Source organism: Lepisma saccharinum, chromosome 10 (genome assembly GCF_977018435.1).
Source record: "Lepisma saccharinum chromosome 10, izLepSacc3.1, whole genome shotgun sequence".
Lineage (NCBI taxonomy): Eukaryota > Metazoa > Arthropoda > Insecta > Zygentoma > Lepismatidae > Lepisma > Lepisma saccharinum.
The window spans coordinates 70400124-70421374 of NC_139238.1; the positions used below are offsets into that span (position 1 = coordinate 70400124).

The window sequence follows — 21251 nt, forward strand, 5'->3', positions numbered from 1 at the left end:
AACCACATGTGTCGCTTGGAAGCGAGCAGTCCGTAATCAATGCAGCCTTTCGAACCGTAGGGACACAAGCTCTGACTGCACAGTTTCCTCAAGGAGATTTTACACCAAAGAGCCAATCAAGAGCAACATTTCACATCGTAGCGGCATGACGGGAAGCACAGGCCAGCGTTCGGTTGGTGAAATCCTCAAGCGACAAGTGTCGCGTGCCCCTTGTCACTTTCGTGAGCAATCTCCCTAAAGCAAGACACTCATTGCATCGCGCATGCGCGAACAACAAACCACGGCAACATGTTGCAAGCTATTGAGGAAATGGACCAGTTTGAGCGACGCACAAGCGACAAAGCGACACGTGTGACTTATCGTGTCGCCTAGATCTGTTGTTGTAATGTGCGGTTTTTCGTGTCGCCTATCTGTTGTTCGCACAATTAGCAGCGAACGCTTGCCAATAGACTGAAGGCACCATGTCGCTTGTCACTTAGTTGGGAACTCCCCCTGTAGCGCGTCGCTTCGGTCTGAGCACCCTTCCTTTAAGGAGCTTTCCGACCGAAGTAACAAGTAACACGCGAATACGCCATATGAACGTGTCGTTTGCTGTTTGGACCCTCATGTGCAATGAATGCTATTTTAGTCTGGAAGTGTGTGTCACTAGTGTGACAGTGTGAACATCCCGTGTCGCTTGTCCCATTGGTTTGAAAGTTTCCTTACACTCATGTCGATGGCACTAAGAAAGTTTTGTGGGGTTCCCCTTGTCGTTTCGTGGAATCGTCATTATCATCATCGCCGCGATTAGTCTAAAGCGGAAGAAAAGAGACAGTAAATATCCAAAATACAAATGCTTCAGTGTGTATATCTTTAAAAGAAATGATGATGATGATAAAATTAATGAACCAAATTCATACACAAAAATTTAGTTGCCAAGAACATTCCACACGTATTTTCTCTCCCGTATTATTAACGAAAGTATGACGATAACAGGACGTGGTCGACTGTCTAGAATGTTCGTTAATATCTTCGCGACCACTGTACCAAATATCATAGCAATTATCACATTCATAGAAATGCTTCATGTAAAAGAATCAGACGTTGCAGCGAAAACTCCATTTACTTCCATTATAAGCAGACGAATACCAAGCACCGGGTTCAACACCAGCGCCTCTAGCGGATCATTTTCGAGTGGAGCCAGCCAGAGCGCGCAGAACTGTGCCGTTTTCCACACTACGTTATTCAAGGCGCTGTAGTATAGCCTTGGAGCTTTTGTGTAAAATATGTCGTGACATACGTGGTATTCGGATATGAAAAAGTGACAACCCTAGTGAAGAGTTGCCCTCTCATGATTGTGAAAACAAATCTCACATCTGAAAGCTGGGGACGATGAAAATGATGGTGGATAGAATTTTATGTTTGGAAAGGTTTGCAAGGAATAAAATAATGGGAGAGGGAGGGAGAAGGGAGGGACTTCAGCCCTACCAAATGAATGAGTAGAAATTTAGAAAAAATGCAGACTAAGAATGAAATTAAAAACTGCAAAATTTTCTAGAACAAATATTTTGTTTCAGTAAATCAGTCGGCTTGCGGAGAAAACGTATTCATTAGTAATTATAGCTCTTTCCTACACTTACGGCGGGCGGCCTACATGCTGGCAAGGGAAGTGGGGAGCTGGGAATACACGGCAAACCAACCAGACAACAGCGGTGACGGCGAGAGTTACGACGTGGCGGGAGGAAGTACTACGTGCACCTCGTTCCACAGGCTGCTGCGTTTCTTATCGCGCTGGATTGGTCTCTTCCCCGCTCCTCACTTCCCTTGCCAGCATGTAGTCCGCTCGCCGTAAGATTGGACAAGAGCTATAGTTGTGTGTAGTTTTCTCCTATCCTTTCTTTTAGTCTCATATAGCCTCCACATGCACCGAGTGGTTATACAGTCGCCAGCAATAAAAATTGAACACCTGGTTCCTGAAACACTCTCTTCCCTCCAAGGCGTTATGTGTGTTGCATAACTCTACGGCGATACGTGGATTTTAATAGCAAATTTCAATGACAACTTTTACCACCCCCGTAGAGTTAGGCAATACACATAACGCCTTGCAGGAAAGAAAAAATTTCTGGATCAACGTGTCCTGTTTTTATTGCCGATGACTGTACATTTGCGATTTTTTTCCCAACAATTTCAGAATAAGGTATCAAGCATAACACTCACAATCTTGCAATCTTGGCAAGCCGAAGATAGTTTCTAAATTCGCCACTGAATAAGATTGTTGCACTTTAGCCGTATCGGATTTAGTCGTACTGTAGTTTATATATACAGTTCCTTTCACGGTCGAGTTGACAGTGGAGTGGCGACTAGTACGCCGGGAAGTGAGAGCGCGTCTGCCGGCATTTTGACCTACTGCTTCAGAGCATTCTCCGACATACGCTACGAGACTCGGTGGCAAGCGGCCCGGCGTCAGAGCTTGTCTTTCCCGGTGAACGGGATCCGCGACAGTGGCACACTACAGTCTGTTTTACTCGTTCTCCCTGCCTTCGCACTCTTTCCCTTTTTGTTGACGTTGCAGACTGACGCCAGTATAATCAATCCTCCCTCGGAAGTTGTGTTGTGTCGTGTCCGTGTGTTGAAGATTGTGGCTTAATATGGCACCACAAAAGTTTACATTACAACAAAGGATTTATCTTGTCGAGTGTTACTTCGGAAAGAGGAATTGTGGAGAAGTGCGACGACGTTTTGCAACGAAATTTCCTGGTGTTCCCGTTCCACAGAGGACCACTATATTAAACCTCGTCAAAAAGTTTAGAGTAACAGGGTCAGTTCTGAATAAAAGTGGAAAGAAAAACCCACGTGTACTTACTGAGGAAAAACTCGATGAGATAGGACAAAGGTTAGAACAGTCTCCTCGGAAATCTATCCGCCGCCTCTCACAAGAAACGGGTGTTTCAAAAACCCTCTAGGTCCCCCGATTTTTCAGCCTGCGATTTTTATTTATGGTGAAATCTAAAGAATAGAGTATACAAAGACAATCCGCACACCATCCGTGAGCTAAACTAGAGTATTGTACGAGAAATCTGGAGAATTACAGTAGACGAACTTGCGCGTGCAAATGCCAATTTCCTTCGGAGATGCCAGGAATGTGTTGAAGCAGAGGTACATGATTTTCAACACCTTTCTGTAATCAAAATTAGTACACAATATGAAAACTGTAATTTTAATAGCCGACTCTACTCTGTCGCGGACTCCGTTCGCCGGGAAAGACAAGCGCTGACGCCGGGCCGCTTGCCGCCTAGTCTCGTAGCGAATGTCAGGGAATGCTCTATATAAGCTAACCTTGACAGTGTACGCTTCAGTGCTTCAGTATCCAGATAGATGGTGTTTAGTTTGCAGGTGTTTGTGAAGTGTTAAGGTGTTAACAAGTGTTTTAGATTGTTTTGTCTTAGTTTACGTATTACTGGTGCTTTTCTGCAGTCTAATAAAGCCACGCTATCAGTACAATTTAAAACAACGAATTTTTATGTACGACTCTTACGTCATTACGACTTCTTGTAGATAATTGTGAAGGCGTTTTATGACAGTGCTCGAAAATTTGTAAACAAATTTAGGGAAACAGGGTCTGTTCTTGATAAGAACCGATAGGTGAAACGGTGTGTGCTTACTAAGAAGAAATTAGACGACGTTGGAGCATGATTGGAACATACTCCTCAAAAATCCCTCCGGCGCCTTGCACAAGGAACAGACATTTTCACGGGGTCTGCGTAGCGAGCTACCAAGTTTTAAACCTGAAACCATACATTGGAAGAATTTAAACAAAGTATCAGGATAGAAATAGAAGCAATTTAGGAAGAGGAACTGATACGTGTTAGTGAAAATTTGCTTAAGAAATTCCTTAAATGTTTGGAAGCAGAAGGACAGCATTTCCAACACATTTTGTATCAAGGTACGTGCTTATTTTAACTGTAACTCTAAATGTAATTGTGCGAGCTAATTTCATTACATAGCTAGCGGTTTCAATTACGTGGATGTTGCATCCAGTTTGCCGGCAGACGCGCTCTCGCTGCTCGGTGCGCTAGTCGGTGCTCCACGGCCAACTCGACTGTGAAAGGAACTGTATATATATTATTATTATTTATATTATTATTAATAATAATAATACATTTCTTTATTAAGCGGGCGAGATTCAGTCTGAGTCTGTTCTGTCACCTAATATTAGCCGAAACCGTATAAAATATGCATTCATCGTTATACACGCCGTCGAGATTTTCAAGGTCTAGCAGCCAATCAAATTTTGTTATCATATATCTTGTAATTTTTAAGACATTGATATACAGTAGTTGACGCATGGAGGAACGGACAGATTGTCATCCACCTCTTTGGTCTGGAACTAGTTCAATAAGATTACGGTTGAGGCCGCTACTGGGCAGCTGAAAACAGAGACATCTACGGCAAGATTTTGAACTGCGTGCATTAGTTTTCATCCAACAGTGGTTGTAAGAAATCGTTGCTGGATAGGTACTTAATTTGTAATATAACTATATTAATGGTTCTCAAACTGTGGTACCTCCAGAGGGCAGCCCAATCTCCGCTTGAAAGTTTCAAGTACACAACCAGACATCAAGAAACTATGTCAGTATATCCTTCTTGCTAGCAACTTGGAGGATTTATAATATAAATTCCAAAATTGTGCTTGACAGTTTTTTAACAAACTTATTTTTGTTCTTTAGCATTCTCCACTCTGGAAAAAATATTCGAAAATTAAGACTTTTTATGTAATTATTGGCATACATGCGATTCATATTTTTATTTTTGTAACTAATCATAAAGATTGTTAATGTAGAAACACCCAAATTTCACATACAGCCCGAATGCCCAACATATTAAAATCGTCCCCTCAATCAATCAGGTAGCAAAAAAATTCCCCAAAATCCCCAAAATCCACTATTCCGAGATAATATTAGACGTTTAGTTGAGACTAAAGACAAAAATGTTTGAGAATCACTGATCTATAGCATTGCGTTACGAAAACACATTGTTTGCCACATTTAATTATAATCTCTACATTCTAAATCAAAATGCACTAATAGTACTGCAATAGCATTTAATGATAAACCCGTGCCCTGCATGCACACGTGTTCATATGCTGTAATGTATTGTCTTTCCTGTCCACGTGTTGTCCAACGACTTCAACCAGTTTTCTTGCTTAAGACGTTGCATTTGATTCTTGTTGTTGATGGTCGTTTTTCTACCACTTTCGGCTAATCGCGACGATGATGATGAGTGATGATATGAATGAACATTCAGAAAGAACACCCATACGCAGGCCGACATTTGAACTCCTGATCCCTGGGCTCATGGGTGTCCGGAAGGGGGGGGGCAAGGAGGGGCCACGGCACCCCTCATGGAAAATGAATGTGTACCTAAAAATTATATATTTCACACATAGTTTCATTTCAATCACAGTAATTTATGTTAATTATTATAAATTCGTTGAAGAAACATGATAATTTCAGACTGAAATAGTGTTTTTTGAGAGGGCATCACTATTTTGGAGGAAAATATGTGTTTTTTGACCCCCTGGAAAAAAAATTATCTTGCTAGTCATTCCCTGGAAAAAATCCTGCGGACGTCCATTACTGGGCTAACTCCTATGCCACGGGCGTCGGCTTCACGCTTTAGAAATTTTTACAGGGTTAATAAATACACAGTCCCACAATTAAATAATGAGATTGATTTTATGTTAGCCCACGTATAGTGTGCTTAAGCGTACACGAATACTACAGATTGGAATTTGAGTCCTGAAAATGCAAAGTGTATGTAATTCACTAACACTTCTAACTTGTAATCATTAATATATATATGTTTAGTAAGATTCTATTAAGTTAATAATATTGAGTACTAACTCTATATCTTGCAAAAAAACTCACATATTATTATGAACATCTGATTAGGTTTATTCAACATGACAGTCAAGATACAAATTTCACTATTCAAAGTTACACAAATGAAATGTACACATGTCTGTATAAGCTGTTAGTAATATGAACATTGTTACGGGGTACCTGGGTTAGAGATTATTCTCACCGAATTTTCAGATCAATCATTAACGTTACTGCATTACCGAACATTTATAAACTGCAAAATTCAAATCTCAAACTTTACAGCAATAACACTGAAAGTAGTTAAAACACTGTATATTCTGTAGCAATAAAATCTCATAGTTTGAATGATTGGATAATAAATATCTTGTCGAAAGATTTATGTAGAAATTTTAGCTTCGTTGTTAAAGTATGTAGAGAATCATATTTGTACTTAATACCCAGTGGTGACGCCCTCTGTAGTGTAGTCCATAAACTACAACCTGGCAACATCGTATGAACTTGCGATGGGCATGCTGGGAATTATGCCGCCATGTTGTGAGGGAGGTGCAAAGGTAGTACATAATCGCTATGGAGCAGCGAGTGAACGTGTAGTTTTGTGAAAGACATTCTGAAAACTGCTTCTGGGAATGAACATTTCTTGAATTCCATTGTTGTGGAGGACGAAACAGAGCATTTTCGCTACGATCCTGCTACGAAACGACAAATCGCAGAAAGGAAGTCGTTAAATTTAGCAAGAGGCAAGAAAATGCAGATCCAAAAATCAAAGGTGAGATAATGTTGTAATTTTTTTACAACAGCAAAGGCGTTAATCATCATATACTTGTTCCAGCGGGTGAAAGTGTAATTGGTTGTTACTATCGTAGTACTCTGAATGATTACGGAAGAGAACTCACCGTATCAGACCTCAGTACCCTTAGCCGGACAGTTGCTTCCTGTTCCACGATAATGCACGGCGCCAGCGAGCAGTGGTTGTCTATATATTCCTAGTCCAAAAACAAGTGAGAGTGTTGAATCATCGTCTCTACTCCCCAGATCTATCCCCCTGTGATTATTTCCCGTTCCCGAAAGTGAAGCTGCTGCTGAAATTAAGCAGGTTTATCCAACAGGTTGTGATGTCCAATCTTCAGGTCATACCACATGAAGACTTGCAGATGGCGTTTCAATCGTTGCCCAACCATGCCAATTGCTGTAGGAGGGATGTACAGGCAATGGTCAAATATTTTGTTTCCTTTTTATTTGAGAACGACTCTCTCATTATTTGTCAGGCGCTGTACATAACAGCAATACTGAAAAGCAATACTCTCCTAGGCTCAACTCCGAGACCTCTGACCCATTAGACCGCGTCACAGAGAATGTTGTTTGTTGTGTTGAATGTACTCTTATTTCACAATGGCTTGTGTTTGTTTTTGTACAGGACTATATCAAATGAATGAATATCTATACTTTCTGTTTCAGTGAGCGAGGATTCCCAGATGACCTGTCCACGTATGGGGTCATTTCTGGGCTCTGGGCTTCAACTTTCGCCCTGGGAGCCTTCATCGGTCCGTCTGTGGCTGGAGTTCTATTTGACACGTTCGGCTTCAGAATGGCGTCGCTTTTTATGATCTGCAGCCAACTACTGCTGGTAAGAAAGTTATTTGTACGTTTCACACTTTTATAGTTTCGTTCGCTACTTCCGCAAATGTTCTGACGTCTTTATCCTTGCAAATTGAATTAATACTCTTATGTTATTGATTGGGTTTCTAAAACATATTGGGCCTCCCCGATGGCGCAGTGGTAGCGTGGTAGCCTTGTAATGAAGGGATCCCGGGTTCGATACCCGGTGAGTAGAACACCATACCGGGTTCTGCGCCCTCATTTGGGGCTCGAATCATCATTTGGGGCTCGTCGTGGGCCCTTACTGTAGCCTTTTATGAGGGGGTTTATGGCCCCCTGTTTACGTTTGGCAACACTGTGGGCCCTTATTGTAGCCTTTTACGATGTGTATTTTGAGGACAGATTTGGCAACACTGTGGGCCCACTGTAGCCTTTTATGATGTGTATTTTGAGGACAGAGTTGGCAACACTGTGGGCTCACTGTAGCCTTTTATGATGTATTTTGAGGACAGAGTTGGCGACACTGTGGGCCCACTGTGGCCTTTTATGAGGGGCTTATGTACTGTCTGCCAACTGGGGGCACAGAGTTGGCCTGTGGGCCCACTGTAGCTTTTTGAGAGGGGGCTATGTGCGCCCAGAGTTGGCAACTGTGGGCCCACTGTAGCCTTATGATGTATTTGAGGACAGAGTTGGCCTGTGGGCTTTTACTGTAAACTTTCAAAGGGCCTGAGGGGCCCATGTACCTATGTCTGGCAACACTGTGGGCCCTTGTCGTAGCCTTTTATGAGGGGGTCTATGGCCCTCTGTTTACATCTGACAACACTGCCGTTGGTTTGTTTGACAGAGTTGGCAACTTGGGCCCACTGTAGCCTTTTATGAGGGGTTTATTGCCCTGTTTACATCTGGCAACACTGCCGTATGACAGAGTTGTTGAGTTTACTGTAAATTTTCATCAAAGGACCTGAGGGGTCCATGTACCTATGTTTGGCAACACTGTGGGCCCACTGTAGCCTTTTATGAGGGGTCTATTGCCCTCTGTTTACATCTGGCAACACTGCCGTGTGACAGTGTTGTTGGGTTCACTGTAAACTTTCAAAGAACCTGAGGGGCCCATGTACCTATGTTTGGCAACACTGTTGGGGGCCTAGTGTTGGCCTGTGGGCTACTGTAGCCTTTATGAGGGGGGTCTATGGCCCTCTGTTTATATTTGGCAACACTGCCGTAGATTCTTTGACAGAATTGGCAACACTGTGGGCTACTGTAGCCTTTATGAGGGGGACCTATTGCCCCCCCCCCCTGTTTATGTCTGGCAACACTGCCGTAGATTTTCTGACAGAGTTGTCAACCTGGGTTTTTTACTGTAAACTATCAAAGGGACTGAGGGGCCCATGTACCTATGTTTGGCAACACTGTTGGGGGCCTAGTGTTGGCCTGTGGGCCCACTGTAGCTTTTTATGAGGGGGACCTATTGTCCCTTTTTTATATTTGGCAACTCTATTGGATGTTTTTTTATGAGGGAGACCCATTGTCCCCTTTTTACATTTGCCAACTCTATTGGATCTTCTTTGAGGGGGTTTTGCCAACCCATCCGAAGAAAATTCTACTATATGATTTTTCACAGGCTAAGCTAACCTACAAATAGTGGCAGCACTGACTTATAAACCCACTGGGTCCTTTTGGCATGTTTTTTCATGATGTGGGGCGCAGGCGCACAGTGCGGAAGCAGAAGGTAGACGCCAAACAAACGTCACAATGATTTTCACCTATTTACTAGTTATATTAAAAATGTAACGTGCTACTTCATCATTTATAATTTTTCTACATTCAGTATTATCAATAAACTGTTAAAATATCACTGAGTTTTACATCGTCTAATCAGTAAATGTTGTCTGTACAAAGTGAAAGTAAGAATATGGCTGCCAAGCGCAGGGTCACAGCGAGTTCAAGCGTGCATCTGTCGCGCCTCTCTGCTCTCCCCTCCATGTTTGCCGCGAATTCGGACAACAATGAAAGCACATGTTTTTACGTTCTCGTAATACTAACCTTGCTCCACTGATTTTAAATTGCTTCCATCCGCTTTTTTTCTGTGTTATTTCCCGTATGCACGCAACATTCGCTTTCAATTCAACCTGTGAGCTGTATAATGAAACACAGGAGTGTTAGTATAGCAGGCTCCGAGTTTACAATTTATTAAATTAAACAATAATTTATGTAAGAATATACTTGTACTTACCGAACACAAAATAAAAGCACATGTGAATGTTTGCGTGTGTTCATATATGACGACTGAGTAAAAAATAATGTTGACTCCCCGAAAGATAAAGTTTTGCTCTCCAAAATCTTGATCATACAGCAGAGGAGAAAAGGGGAGAGAGAGAGGAGGTACTATCAGCGCCATCTATTAGCAAACAATAGAAATAAAAAGTAGGTCAAACTTTTTCAACACCCAAATATTTTAAACGTCCTCGCGTAGTAATACGATCTAGCTGAAGACGTTTAAAAGAGTACTCTTAGTCGACGAAGCTAATTGCTAGGGCCCTTATATTACTAAAATATTCTTTAATTTGCATATTTCTCATACCGCCATATGTTGTTCTAGTTGACTTCTTCCAAAAAAATGCTAATTAGCGAGAGTTAATTAAGCAAGGCAAGTAAAAGAAGCAAAATAGAACATATGTGCCGGCGTGAGAATATGTAAAAATTCGATTCAGAGGTGGATCGAATTAAAATTGGGGGATATTTTGCATTTTTTTATAATGTACAAAACATTTACCGTACATAATTCTTTCCATTTACAACAGTATAAAATAAGAGGAATGTGTGACAATATCCATATTGCAGAATCTTCTACAACATTTTTATGCAACATGTTTGCAAGACGTAACAAATGAAGGTTTGTTTACATGAGAAATTACTAAACAAAACACACTTGAAATGGTATGAAAAACTTAGCAGCGCGAACATACGCGTCATAGATTTGAAAAATCATACAACCTCTGCCATCTATTGAATGAAAAAGGAACTACGTGATGAAAATCGGGAAGCCGTCGATTCTGTATAGAGGGAAGATGACAAGCGATTTGCTCAAATATGACGCTTTTGACAATATTGTACGCCCGTAAAAATTACATATAAATAAGACTTAAGCGTATTATCTGCTTTCATTTCAGATTTTACCAACCTGTCAGCTGTAGTGTTTAGGTGACAAGCGATTTGCTCAAATATGACGCTTTTGACAATATTGTACGCCCGTAAAAATTACATATAAATAAGACTTAAGCGTATTATCTGCTTTCATTTCAGATTTTACCAACCTGTCAGCTGTAGTGTTTAGGTGACAAGCGATTTGCTCAAATATGACGCTTTTGACAATATTGTACGCCCGTAAAAATTACATATAAATAAGACTTAAGCGTATTATCTGCTTTCATTTCAGATTTTACCAACCTGTCAGCTGTAGTGTTTAGGTGACAAGCGATTTGCTCAAATATGACGCTTTTGACAATATTGTACGCCCGTAAAAATTACATATAAATAAGACTTAAGCGTATTATCTGCTTTCATTTCAGATTTTACCAACCTGTCAGCTGTAGTGTTTAGGTGACAAGCGATTTGCTCAAATATGACGCTTTTGACAATATTGTACGCCCGTAAAAATTACATATAAATAAGACTTAAGCGTATTATCTGTTTTCATTTCAGATTTTACCAACCTGTCAGCTGTAGTGTTTAGGTGACAAGCGATTTGCTCAAATATGACGCTTTTGACAATATTGTACGCCCGTAAAAATTACATATAAATAAGACTTAAGCGTATTATCTGCTTTCATTTCAGATTTTACCAACCTGTCAGCTGTAGTGTTTAGGTGACAAGCGATTTGCTCAAATATGACGCTTTTGACAATATTGTACGCCCGTAAAAATTACATATAAATAAGACTTAAGCGTATTATCTGTTTTCATTTCAGATTTTACCAACCTGTCAGCTGTAGTGTTTAGGTGACAAGCGATTTGCTCAAATATGACGCTTTTGACAATATTGTACGCCCGTAAAAATTACATATAAATAAGACTTAAGCGTATTATCTGCTTTCATTTCAGATTTTACCAACCTGTCAGCTGTAGTGTTTAGGTGACAAGCGATTTGCTCAAATATGACGCTTTTGACAATATTGTACGCCCGTAAAAATTACATATAAATAAGACTTAAGCGTATTATCTGCTTTCATTTCAGATTTTACCAACCTGTCAGCTGTAGTGTTTAGGTGACAAGCGATTTGCTCAAATATGACGCTCTTGACAATATTGTACGCCCGTAAAAATTACATATAAATAAGACTTAAGCGTATTATCTGCTTTCATTTCAGATTTTACCAACCTGTCAGCTGTAGTGTTTAGGTGACAAGCGATTTGCTCAAATATGACGCTCTTGACAATATTGTACGTATATTGTATTGTATAGGAGACTAGAAGCATATAATTTGGCGAAAAAACAACCCAAGTAAGGTCATAGAGAATAGTTTAAAAAAAGTGAACAATTATATTTTGCATTGCACACCATTGGATATTAAATAACATACCCCCAAAAAATCTCTGCATTATGCGTTCTGTAAAAAATTGCCCTACGTGCCAAACTGCTGTGTCAAGTAAACATTTTCAAAGACACTGTCGTACTTGTGTGCCGGAAAAGCGAATATGTGCGACCAAACTGTGCTCTAAGTGTGGAAAAAATATTTCTATTGCCAACTTCAAGCGACACCAGCTTACTTGCAAGAGCACTGGAACATCTCTACCGCAACCTTCCAAGCGAAAGGTAGAAGTAACCTCCCTCGATGCATCGCCACCTGCCAAACGCGTCAAGCTGGCGAAGAAAGCAGACCGATTTGCGTTTGAGCATTTATTACAAGACTTTAACATAACATCAGACAGCTTCTGCGATGTGCGTAGTTTTCTGGAGAGCGAGCGAGCTAAGATAATATCCATCCTCAACGATGCATTGGCTACACACTCCACTAAATTCTATGCTGTGCTACGCTGCAAGTATAAGAAATATATAAATTCTTCCATGCCACAAAAGCAAAAACACTGCATCAGGCAGATGTCACTGACCTCGACAGCATCTACGACACGTTTGTCGAGGAGCTTGTGGCAAAGCACGAGGAGCATCAGGCTGAAGGCTCGGGCGGTTCGCTGTGTGGTGACCCCCACAAACTTCGTCTGAAACTTAACAAATTCCTGCCACTGGCAGGGTCTAGCTATATTGCCCTGCCATCCGAGGTTAAAGCAAAAAAAGCTGTTCTCAATATTCGGAACAAAGACACCAAATGCTTCCTCTGGTCGGTGCTGGCAGCATTGCACCCTATACCTCGGAAAAACCACCCGTACCGTGTTGCACACTACAAGCAGTATGAGTCGGAACTGGAGGATGCAATGGCCGGGATTGTCTACCCTGTAGAAGTCTCGCATATTCGCAAGTTTGAGGTTCGTGCTCGTGACTTGTTGGGCCTGCAATTAGCCATCAATGTTTACGGTCTCACCGAGAACAAACATGAGGTCCACCCCATCCGGGTGAGCGACGTAGACGACGATGGTGCGCAGGAAATTCACCTTCTGCTCATCAAGAACGAGACCCATCACCACTACACCCTCATCCGTTCCCTCTCTCGGCTTGTTTCGAGCCAACGGAGCAAAGACAAAACCCACATAGAAGTTCGTCGCAGGTGCCTGTCCATTTTCGACAACCAAAAACAATATAAATTCAAACACTCTCGAGGACCCAACATTGCTGCTGAGAAGCTAGCTCGCCACATGCTCTACTGTGGTACCAACAAGCCTGCACGAACTATCCTGCCCGAACCTGGTGCAGTAGAGTGCTTTCGCATGCACAGTGCTATGGTGAAGCATCCTGCCTATATTGTAGCAGACTTCGAGGCCTTTCTTCAACCTCTGTCTAACTGCGAGCCCAACCCCGAAACATCCTCTACTATTCCTTTCCAAATCCACGAGGCCTCGAGTTACTCCTATGTTGTGGTGTGGCGAGACCATATTGCCTCCGAGCCCTATGTGTATCGCGGTCCCGACCCGGTCAAACACTTCCTGAAGAGAATGCAACAGGAAGCCATCAAGATAGGGAAGGTGCTGTTAGCCCCCAAGCCCATGCTGCCTCTGTCTCCGGAAGACAAGCATCAGCACGAAATAGCTCTAAATTGCCCTGTTTGCAAGTCGGTCTTCACTGACGATAACAAAAAGGTCCACCACCATGACCATTATGGGACCGGAAGCTACATTGGCCCATGGTGCAACAGATGTAACTTGAGAGCCAGGGACCCGCGCTTCATACCGGTCTTTTTTCACAATGGCTCGGGATATGATTTCCATCACTTGGTCACACATCTAGGGTACGACAATGCGAGAATCAATGTCCTGGCACAGAACGAGGAGCGTTATATTAGCGTCAGCAAGCGGGTGCCGATCCCCGACTCAAAAAGCAAGAGCATCGAGCTTCGGTTCCTCGACTCTCTGAGGTTCCTCCAGGCAAGCCTGGATGCTCTTGCTGGGAAGCTCAGAGACGACCAACTAACCATTACCACATCAAGTTTCCCGAACTTAGATGTCACACTCATAAGACGTAAAGGGGTCTACCCCTACGAATACGTCACAGACCGTTCCAAGTTCGAAGAAGAGTTGCTGCCTCCCCAGGATAAGTTCTACAGCCAGCTGAGAGGTTCAGGTATTACCGACGAGGAGTACAAGCATGCTCAGTCTATGTGGGTAGAGTTGGGTTGCCGAACTTTCGGTGATTACCACAATGCATACCTGAAGCTTGATGTGACGCTTCTTGCTGATGTGTTCCAGGCGTTTCGGGCGACTGCGATAAACATTTACAACCTGGACCCTGTATATTTTTACAGCCTTCCTGGACTGGCATGGTCGGCCATGCTCCTGCTGACTAAAGTTAAACTTTCACTTATCTTCGATGTTGATATCATGCTTTTCATCGAGAGAGCTATCCGGGGCGGCATGGTCCAAGTGTCGCAACGCTTCGCACACGCCAACAATCACCACATGGCCACTGGTTACGACCCCTCCCAACCATCAAGCTACATCATGTACACTGACGTGAATAATCTTTACGGGCACTCCATGATGCAGCCACTCCCAACAGGACAGTTTGAGTGGGTTGATCCTTTATACCACGACATCGAAAAAGAGTGCGACGAGTTTGGGTTTTTTGCCGAGGTGGACCTTGACTTCCCCGAGAAGCTGCAGGATACATTCTCTGACCTTTCGCCTGCTCCGGAATTCAAGTGTCCACCTGGCTCGGATCAACCGAAGCTCGTCATGGACTTGGAGCCCAAAAAGCGTTATGTGCTACACTACCGGAACCTCCAGTGGTTAATGCAGCAAGGGGTCTCGGTCAAAGCAGTTCACCGCATCCTCAAGTTCGAGCAGTCTCCATGGTTGAAGCCGTACATCGAACTGAACACCAAACATCGCACTGATGCCACTTCGGAACTTGATCGCGATTTTTTCAAATTAATGAACAATGCGGTATTTGGGAAGACCATGGAGAATGTGCGAAATCGCGTTGATGTGAGGTTGGTGACGAAGAAAACAGAGTGTCGTCGACTTGTTGCAAGCCCGCTGTTCAGGTCTCGAACAATTTACAATGAACAGATGTCTCTGGTTCACATGAACCGGCGCGAGGTGCTACTCAACAAGCCCATCTATGTGGGAGCTGCAGTTTTGGATCTGAGCAAGTTGTGCATGTTCGAGACATATTACGACATACTACGTGCACACTACAACCACAATATCTCGCTCCTCTACACAGACACAGACAGCTTGGTGTACCATGTTCGCACGGACGATGCGTATGACGATATAGCCAAAGTTCCAGCTCTTGTCAAGCTCTTCGACACATCGGGCTATCCCCAGCTAAACCGGTATGGAATTCTACCCCAGAACAAAAAAATACCCGGCAAACTCAAGGACGAGAAAGACGGGGATGTGATTGTGGAGTTTGCTGGACTTCGTGCCAAAGCCTATGCGATCCGGGCTGAGGGCTCTGTAACAAAAAAGGCAAAGGGTGTAAGCAGGCAAGTGGTTCGGGAGCACCTCAAGTTTGAGGATTACCTCGAGTGCCTCAGAACAAAATCGCCCATTCTACAAAAACAGCATCGTATCCAAAGCGTCGATCATGTGCTTACAACTAATATTGTCAGGAAAGTTGCTCTGGATGCACACGACGACAAGAGGTGTATTCTTGAATGTGGGGTCCACACACTTCCGTGGGGCCACTATCGCCTCCAAACTAGTAAGGCCTGCCCAGAGTGCAACAAAAAATAATAGGCAATGCAAAATGAAAAAAAATCAATTTTAATTTACTTCAACTTCCTCGATTACATGCATGGCACAGCAAAATTAAACTTCTGGGAAACTGCTAATTGCAATTTGTACTTGTGTATATAAAATTCCACATTTCTTATTGTGTGCTATTTTTTTCAATTTTTTTTTTGTATCTAAAACTGTTCAGTTACTCTTTCATTTTTGACGTCATACACAAATGTTTTCTCTGCAATAAGAATAACACTGCACAGAGTATCTGCAGGCAAGGCGTCGTGGAACTCGCATACGATCTTTATGTTGGTACGATCGTTGACAACCACCTGCTTCCTCTTAGATGTGTTGATGACGAACATGGGTCTGCGAGCTATGAACTCGTTGGGGTTGTAGTACACGTCCACATTGCTGGAGGTCACTCTCTTGTAAGCTGTGTACGCCTCGTAAAGTTTCAGGTAATCGTTGTTCGTAATGTTTAGATAGTAGTTCTCGCGTGGGAAAACTTCATTCCTGCCATTTTTGAGGTAAACATTCTTAATTTTGCAATTATCAAACTGGCTAGAATCTTTCTCTTGGTTATTATCTTTCCCCGTCTGGAAGAGCACGACCGCAAACTCAGGCATATCGTACCGGATGCTGTTGAACTGCGTAGTAACATCAAATTCAAAATGGCTGCCGGAAGCAGGTTTCTGCACGCACTGGTAGCCGTAAAATTGGATGGGTACTTGGGGGTTCTTCAAGATGTCGGCTTTGTACTTGAGACCGTAATTAGATTCGTATTCCACCACAGGGATGCGCAGCTCCATGGACTGGATGACGCACTTGGCAGCGTCAGGTAGTGTGTTGGCAAGTGCTGCACCGTCTGCACCCAAGGTGCTGTAACGCATCAGCACATCGTTGTCGTTGGCGCTTCTGCGAAAAGTGACGCGTAAACCACCCTTCCACATAATCTCATGAAAACACCTCTAAAGTTCCTTATTCCCAACAGTTCGATCAGAGATTCAATATCGAAGTTGGACAGGGCTTTTTTTTTTTTATATTTCTTCAAAGCATCGAGGTTGTTTTTTCGCTTTTTGGTCACACCTTTCCCCTTCTTTTCCATAGCCAGGTTGTGACGTTTCTGTTCTTCCAATTCCGCCTTGTTCTTTTTTGCATCGATGACGGTTTTGGCGATAGCGGCACTGCCTCCTGCCAAGCTGCCCACTGCACCCAAAGCTGCCAAGATGGCCGGAATGCTGAATATGAAACCTCCAATCTTCTGCTGCTTCCGCGAATGCTGCAACTTTTTCAATTGTGGAGTGCTGAGCAGCAATTTCATTCCGTGTCCTTTGGACAAGCATGAACGTTTCTTCTCGCGTTGTTTCTTGGTGAGTAACCCATTGAGGGCACCCAGCGTTTTCAGATTCGTATATGGTATCTGGTACACGACGCCCTTGGGCTTCATGATGTAATTTTTTTTTTTACGGTATGTTATTTTATATATGTTCAGAGATTTTTTGTTTTCCCTCCCGTGTAATTTTTTTACGGTATGTTATTTATATATACTTTGCAGCTATTAAACAAATTCGATTATGTGCTTTGTTTTCTTACCAAGAAGTTCTTTTGTCCCCTTGTACACGATTCGAGTTGTGTTCTCGATTAAAATGGATAGCTTCTCGTCGGATAACATGCTAGCGTATCGATCTGGTAAAAATAGACTGTATTGTCCGTTGAGCAACAGACGTACTTTAGGACCAAACTGGGTTGCAACAATTGAACCAGAAGTTATTGCATAAGGTTTGTCCACTTCCAATTCCTGAATTTTTATATATTCGACTGACAAATTTAGCATTTGTTTTAATGCCTGGACGTCACTAATTTTTTCACTCATATCGAAGAAATATTTTTTTTTGGTCTCGTAGATTTTTTACAGTGTGTTATTTATAGAAAAAAAATTCGGCATTGCCTAATGCGATCAAGTGATCGATGATCCTGCTGGTTTCAGCATTTTGAAGCATACCAGTCGTCTGTATATCGTCTCCTCCCCTGTCTCCACTCGTGAAGTTCGTCCATCTTATCAGCCAATTTTTCATCAGCAGCCCGAAAAAGAGCATAGGGAGAAGAAGAAGATTTTACAGCGCTTATTTTTCTCAGATGATCCAGAAGTAGCATTTCACAGGGCAAGCGAAATTGTGGTGTTATTTTAACTAAATCAATAAGCTTTTTAACATCCTCGTGACTATCGTCGAAAGTAAATGTAAATATTTTGTATAACACTTCTGTTGGTAAGTCTGTTATATGCGTAGACATTTTTTTACTGTATGTTATTTAATTACAGCCCCCACCCCAATTTTCGTTTTGTATTCATGGCAATGGTCGTGCCCAATGCTGCAACTCTTTCTCCCAGCGAGGCGTCTCTGCTGACGAGTCTCCCGAACGCGGCATGCTCCAATTTTCTATCAGCATCGTGACGCGCATCTAAATTCGTATATGTGTTGTAAGCAATGTCGTGATCCTTGCATGCAGCATCCAGCAGATTTACCCCCTTGTCTCCTTTTTCCAGTCGCCGTTCCAGTTTAGTACCCGGTCCGCAGTATTGGTAACCTGGTAGATGCATCTCGAAGGGTAGCTTGTTGATGATGTCGTTCACGAGACCTCGACCCTCGGCCACATTCCAGAATTTGGGAGGCAGGGTGTTGATGATTTTGATAAGGTAACCTATACCTTTGTTGTCGTTGACAATAAAGTTGCTAAGCTTGGTGCTAATCATGTCCATGATGCCCACCTTCTCGTTGTGGAAGTTGCGATTGCCTGCATTTTCTTCGCCTGCGATAACCAGCAATCGATCTACAAGCTTCCTTACGTCGTCTACCCAAACAAACTCTTTAGGTAGGGTATTGTAGAGTTTGACACCGCTGCCAGTTTTAATTTGGTTCCATATTGGCTTGATGAGGTTCCTGTATTTTTCTCCACTGCTTGATTTTACGCGATTCTGTGTTGCATCGTTGTTTTGGTACAGGGCATCCGTTATGATTAAAATTTCTGTGTAACTTTGGTAATCCTCGTCTGTATAATCTTTAGGTTGCTTTTTGGTAATAAGTTCCCACAGGCCCACAGTGCCAGGATACCTAGTCCAGCTGTTCTTCTCGCCCAAATTAATTTTCACGTCGTCACCTTCGAACGTAACTTTTGTCTTTCCAATTTTCCAAACCACACCCTCGTTAGGTTCCACAGAGGGGTACAATCCAAACACCTCGTCCTTTTCAAATTTCCCGGTGCTCAGGTAATCTCTCGCCAACGGACCTAATTCAACTACCTTGTCCGAAGAGGTACTGCCTAGAACCTGACGTCTCAGAGGTGCAGCTCCAAGTTCGAACGGGGTAGTGTGAATACTGGATATGGGTGTAGGCACAGCATAATTTCGAGCAGCAAGTGGCACGAGCTCGTTGATTAAATCTTTATTTTGCTCGGTAACATCTTTGATGTCTTTACCTAGTCCACTTATAGCATCAATAATAGGTTGGTCCTGTCGCTTTTTCTCTTCGTAAATTCCGCGATTCTCTGATTTCCAACCCCTGAAGCGTTTGGCCAGGTAGTCGCGCAGCTTCAAGTTATCGTCTGCGAGTTTGCGTTTCATTATTTGTTATTTATAATACGTCAAGACGTTTCTTGTAACGTCGCAACGTTTAGAAAGTTGTTTATTTTGTTTCTGTATTTTCCGTCATTAGGTTTCCTCGTCATGTCTATCGTGGCGAATCCGAAATCATCTTGATTCCAGCATGAAGAGCAAAATTTGGAAAACTGATTGTAGTTCATGTCCCCGCCTACATAATCATCGTAAGCATGTTTTAAATTGGTGTGGTCTTGACGAAACAAGCAAATAAAATTAGCGTTGTCTCGGAGAAGCTGCTTGGGAATTTTAGAAAAAGTCTGAGCAAGGTAGAAGCAGTCCATGCCTCTGTGCCGCCCCTGTGTAAAAAAATTGCGAATTTCGTTATGGTTCTCCAGGATGACATCGTCGAAGACCACCACCGAATTTTCATGGCAGCATTCTAGTGGCATTACTTCGGAGGCGAAAGTAGCTATGCTCAGCCCTTCGTACAGTTTTGTCAGCTGTTGATATTTTGCTTGCTCCAAACTTTTGGAAAAAACATACAAGTGCCTGTTCTTCCAATCTAACCAGTCGGGAGCAAGAAGAAAATTATCAATAAGTAAAGTTGTTTTCCCACACCCTGAAGGTCCGACAATAAGGCAGCGAATGTTGTCCGGCAACAGTTCGCCGTTTTTCCTAGCCTGACGCTCCGGGGGAAAATCTGGCAGTCGCCTCACCACATCCCAAGCACCCGTTACACAATCACCTCGTTTGCGTCGATCCAACTTTTTTCCTCGAGTCCCAACCATTTCACCAACAGTTTGTCACCTTTTCTACGTAATACTTTTTCGATAAGATACGTATTGGGGTATTTTGTTTTGGAGAGTTCCTCCTCGTAGAATCGCCCTTTCAAAATTTCGTCGCGATTATCTTTTATTATATACGTGTGACGGTTACCGGGTAACAATCGAGCAACAGTGAAAAGTTCCGTACTCCAGTTTTTGGTAAAGCCTTTTTCAAACATGCGCTTAAATTTACTAATTCTTACTTGGTCTCCAATTTTGAATTTCGGTTTTTTGTTAGTGGGCCGGTACTTGGGACAATAAACAGTAGAGATCAGTCGTGCCTCATCAGACTTGCTGACATCGGCAGGCTTCATGCGTATCGTGCTATGCAAACTGTGATTATAGTCGTTTACGAGTTCCGGAAGCACATTGACCCACTTGTGGTTACCTTGAAGCGTGAATCGTTTCCACATGCGTGTTTTGAGAGTACGGTTAAAACGTTCCACTACGCTGGCTTTGATGTGACTGAAAGTCGAGTAATGTTGAATATTTTGCTTCTGAACAAACCGTTGAAATATCGAGTTGTAAAATTCCTTTCCGTTATCCGTTTGAAGAAATCGAGGTCGCCTGCCACTTTCATTGAAAATAGTTTTGAATGCTTCCATTACGCACACACCTGTTTTAGCCTTGAGGGGCAAAGCCCACGCAAATTTTGAAAATGTATCTATAACAGTAAGAAGATACTTGTATCCTTTGTTGATTTTATGTAAATTTTTTAGGTTGCCGCTACTCATTTCCACAAGGTCAGCCTGCCAAAGGTCATCCACGCGTTTGGTCACCACCGCCAGTCGTTTGTAGTTTCGTCGTGCAGGTTTATGAAGCTCGTTCACGATACCCTGCCTAGACATGGCGCGAAAATAAGAATATAGCCTGGATGGGATTTCTGGCTGCAGACAAAGCTGGGTTTTCTATATACAGCTTGTCACCTATTTCTATGTCGATAATTTGAGTGGCATCTTCGGCATAGGCAGTCTCGCGACTTTCGGGGTGTGTGAAATCGACCAGCTCAACTCCTCTTATTTTAGGCTCGTCGCC

At 42.7% G+C, this 21251-nt stretch overlaps 1 protein-coding gene across 1 annotated transcript in view; it reads left to right on the forward strand.

Moving 5' to 3' along the window:
• LOC145994373 (MFS-type transporter SLC18B1-like) overlaps window positions 1-21251 on the forward strand; it is a 129018-nt gene that overhangs the window by 96254 nt on the left and 11513 nt on the right. The window contains exon 10 of the mRNA XM_083130486.1: window positions 7317-7485. Coding sequence (XP_082986612.1) covers window positions 7317-7485 — 169 coding nt within the window. The remainder of the gene's footprint in view (window positions 1-7316; window positions 7486-21251) is intronic.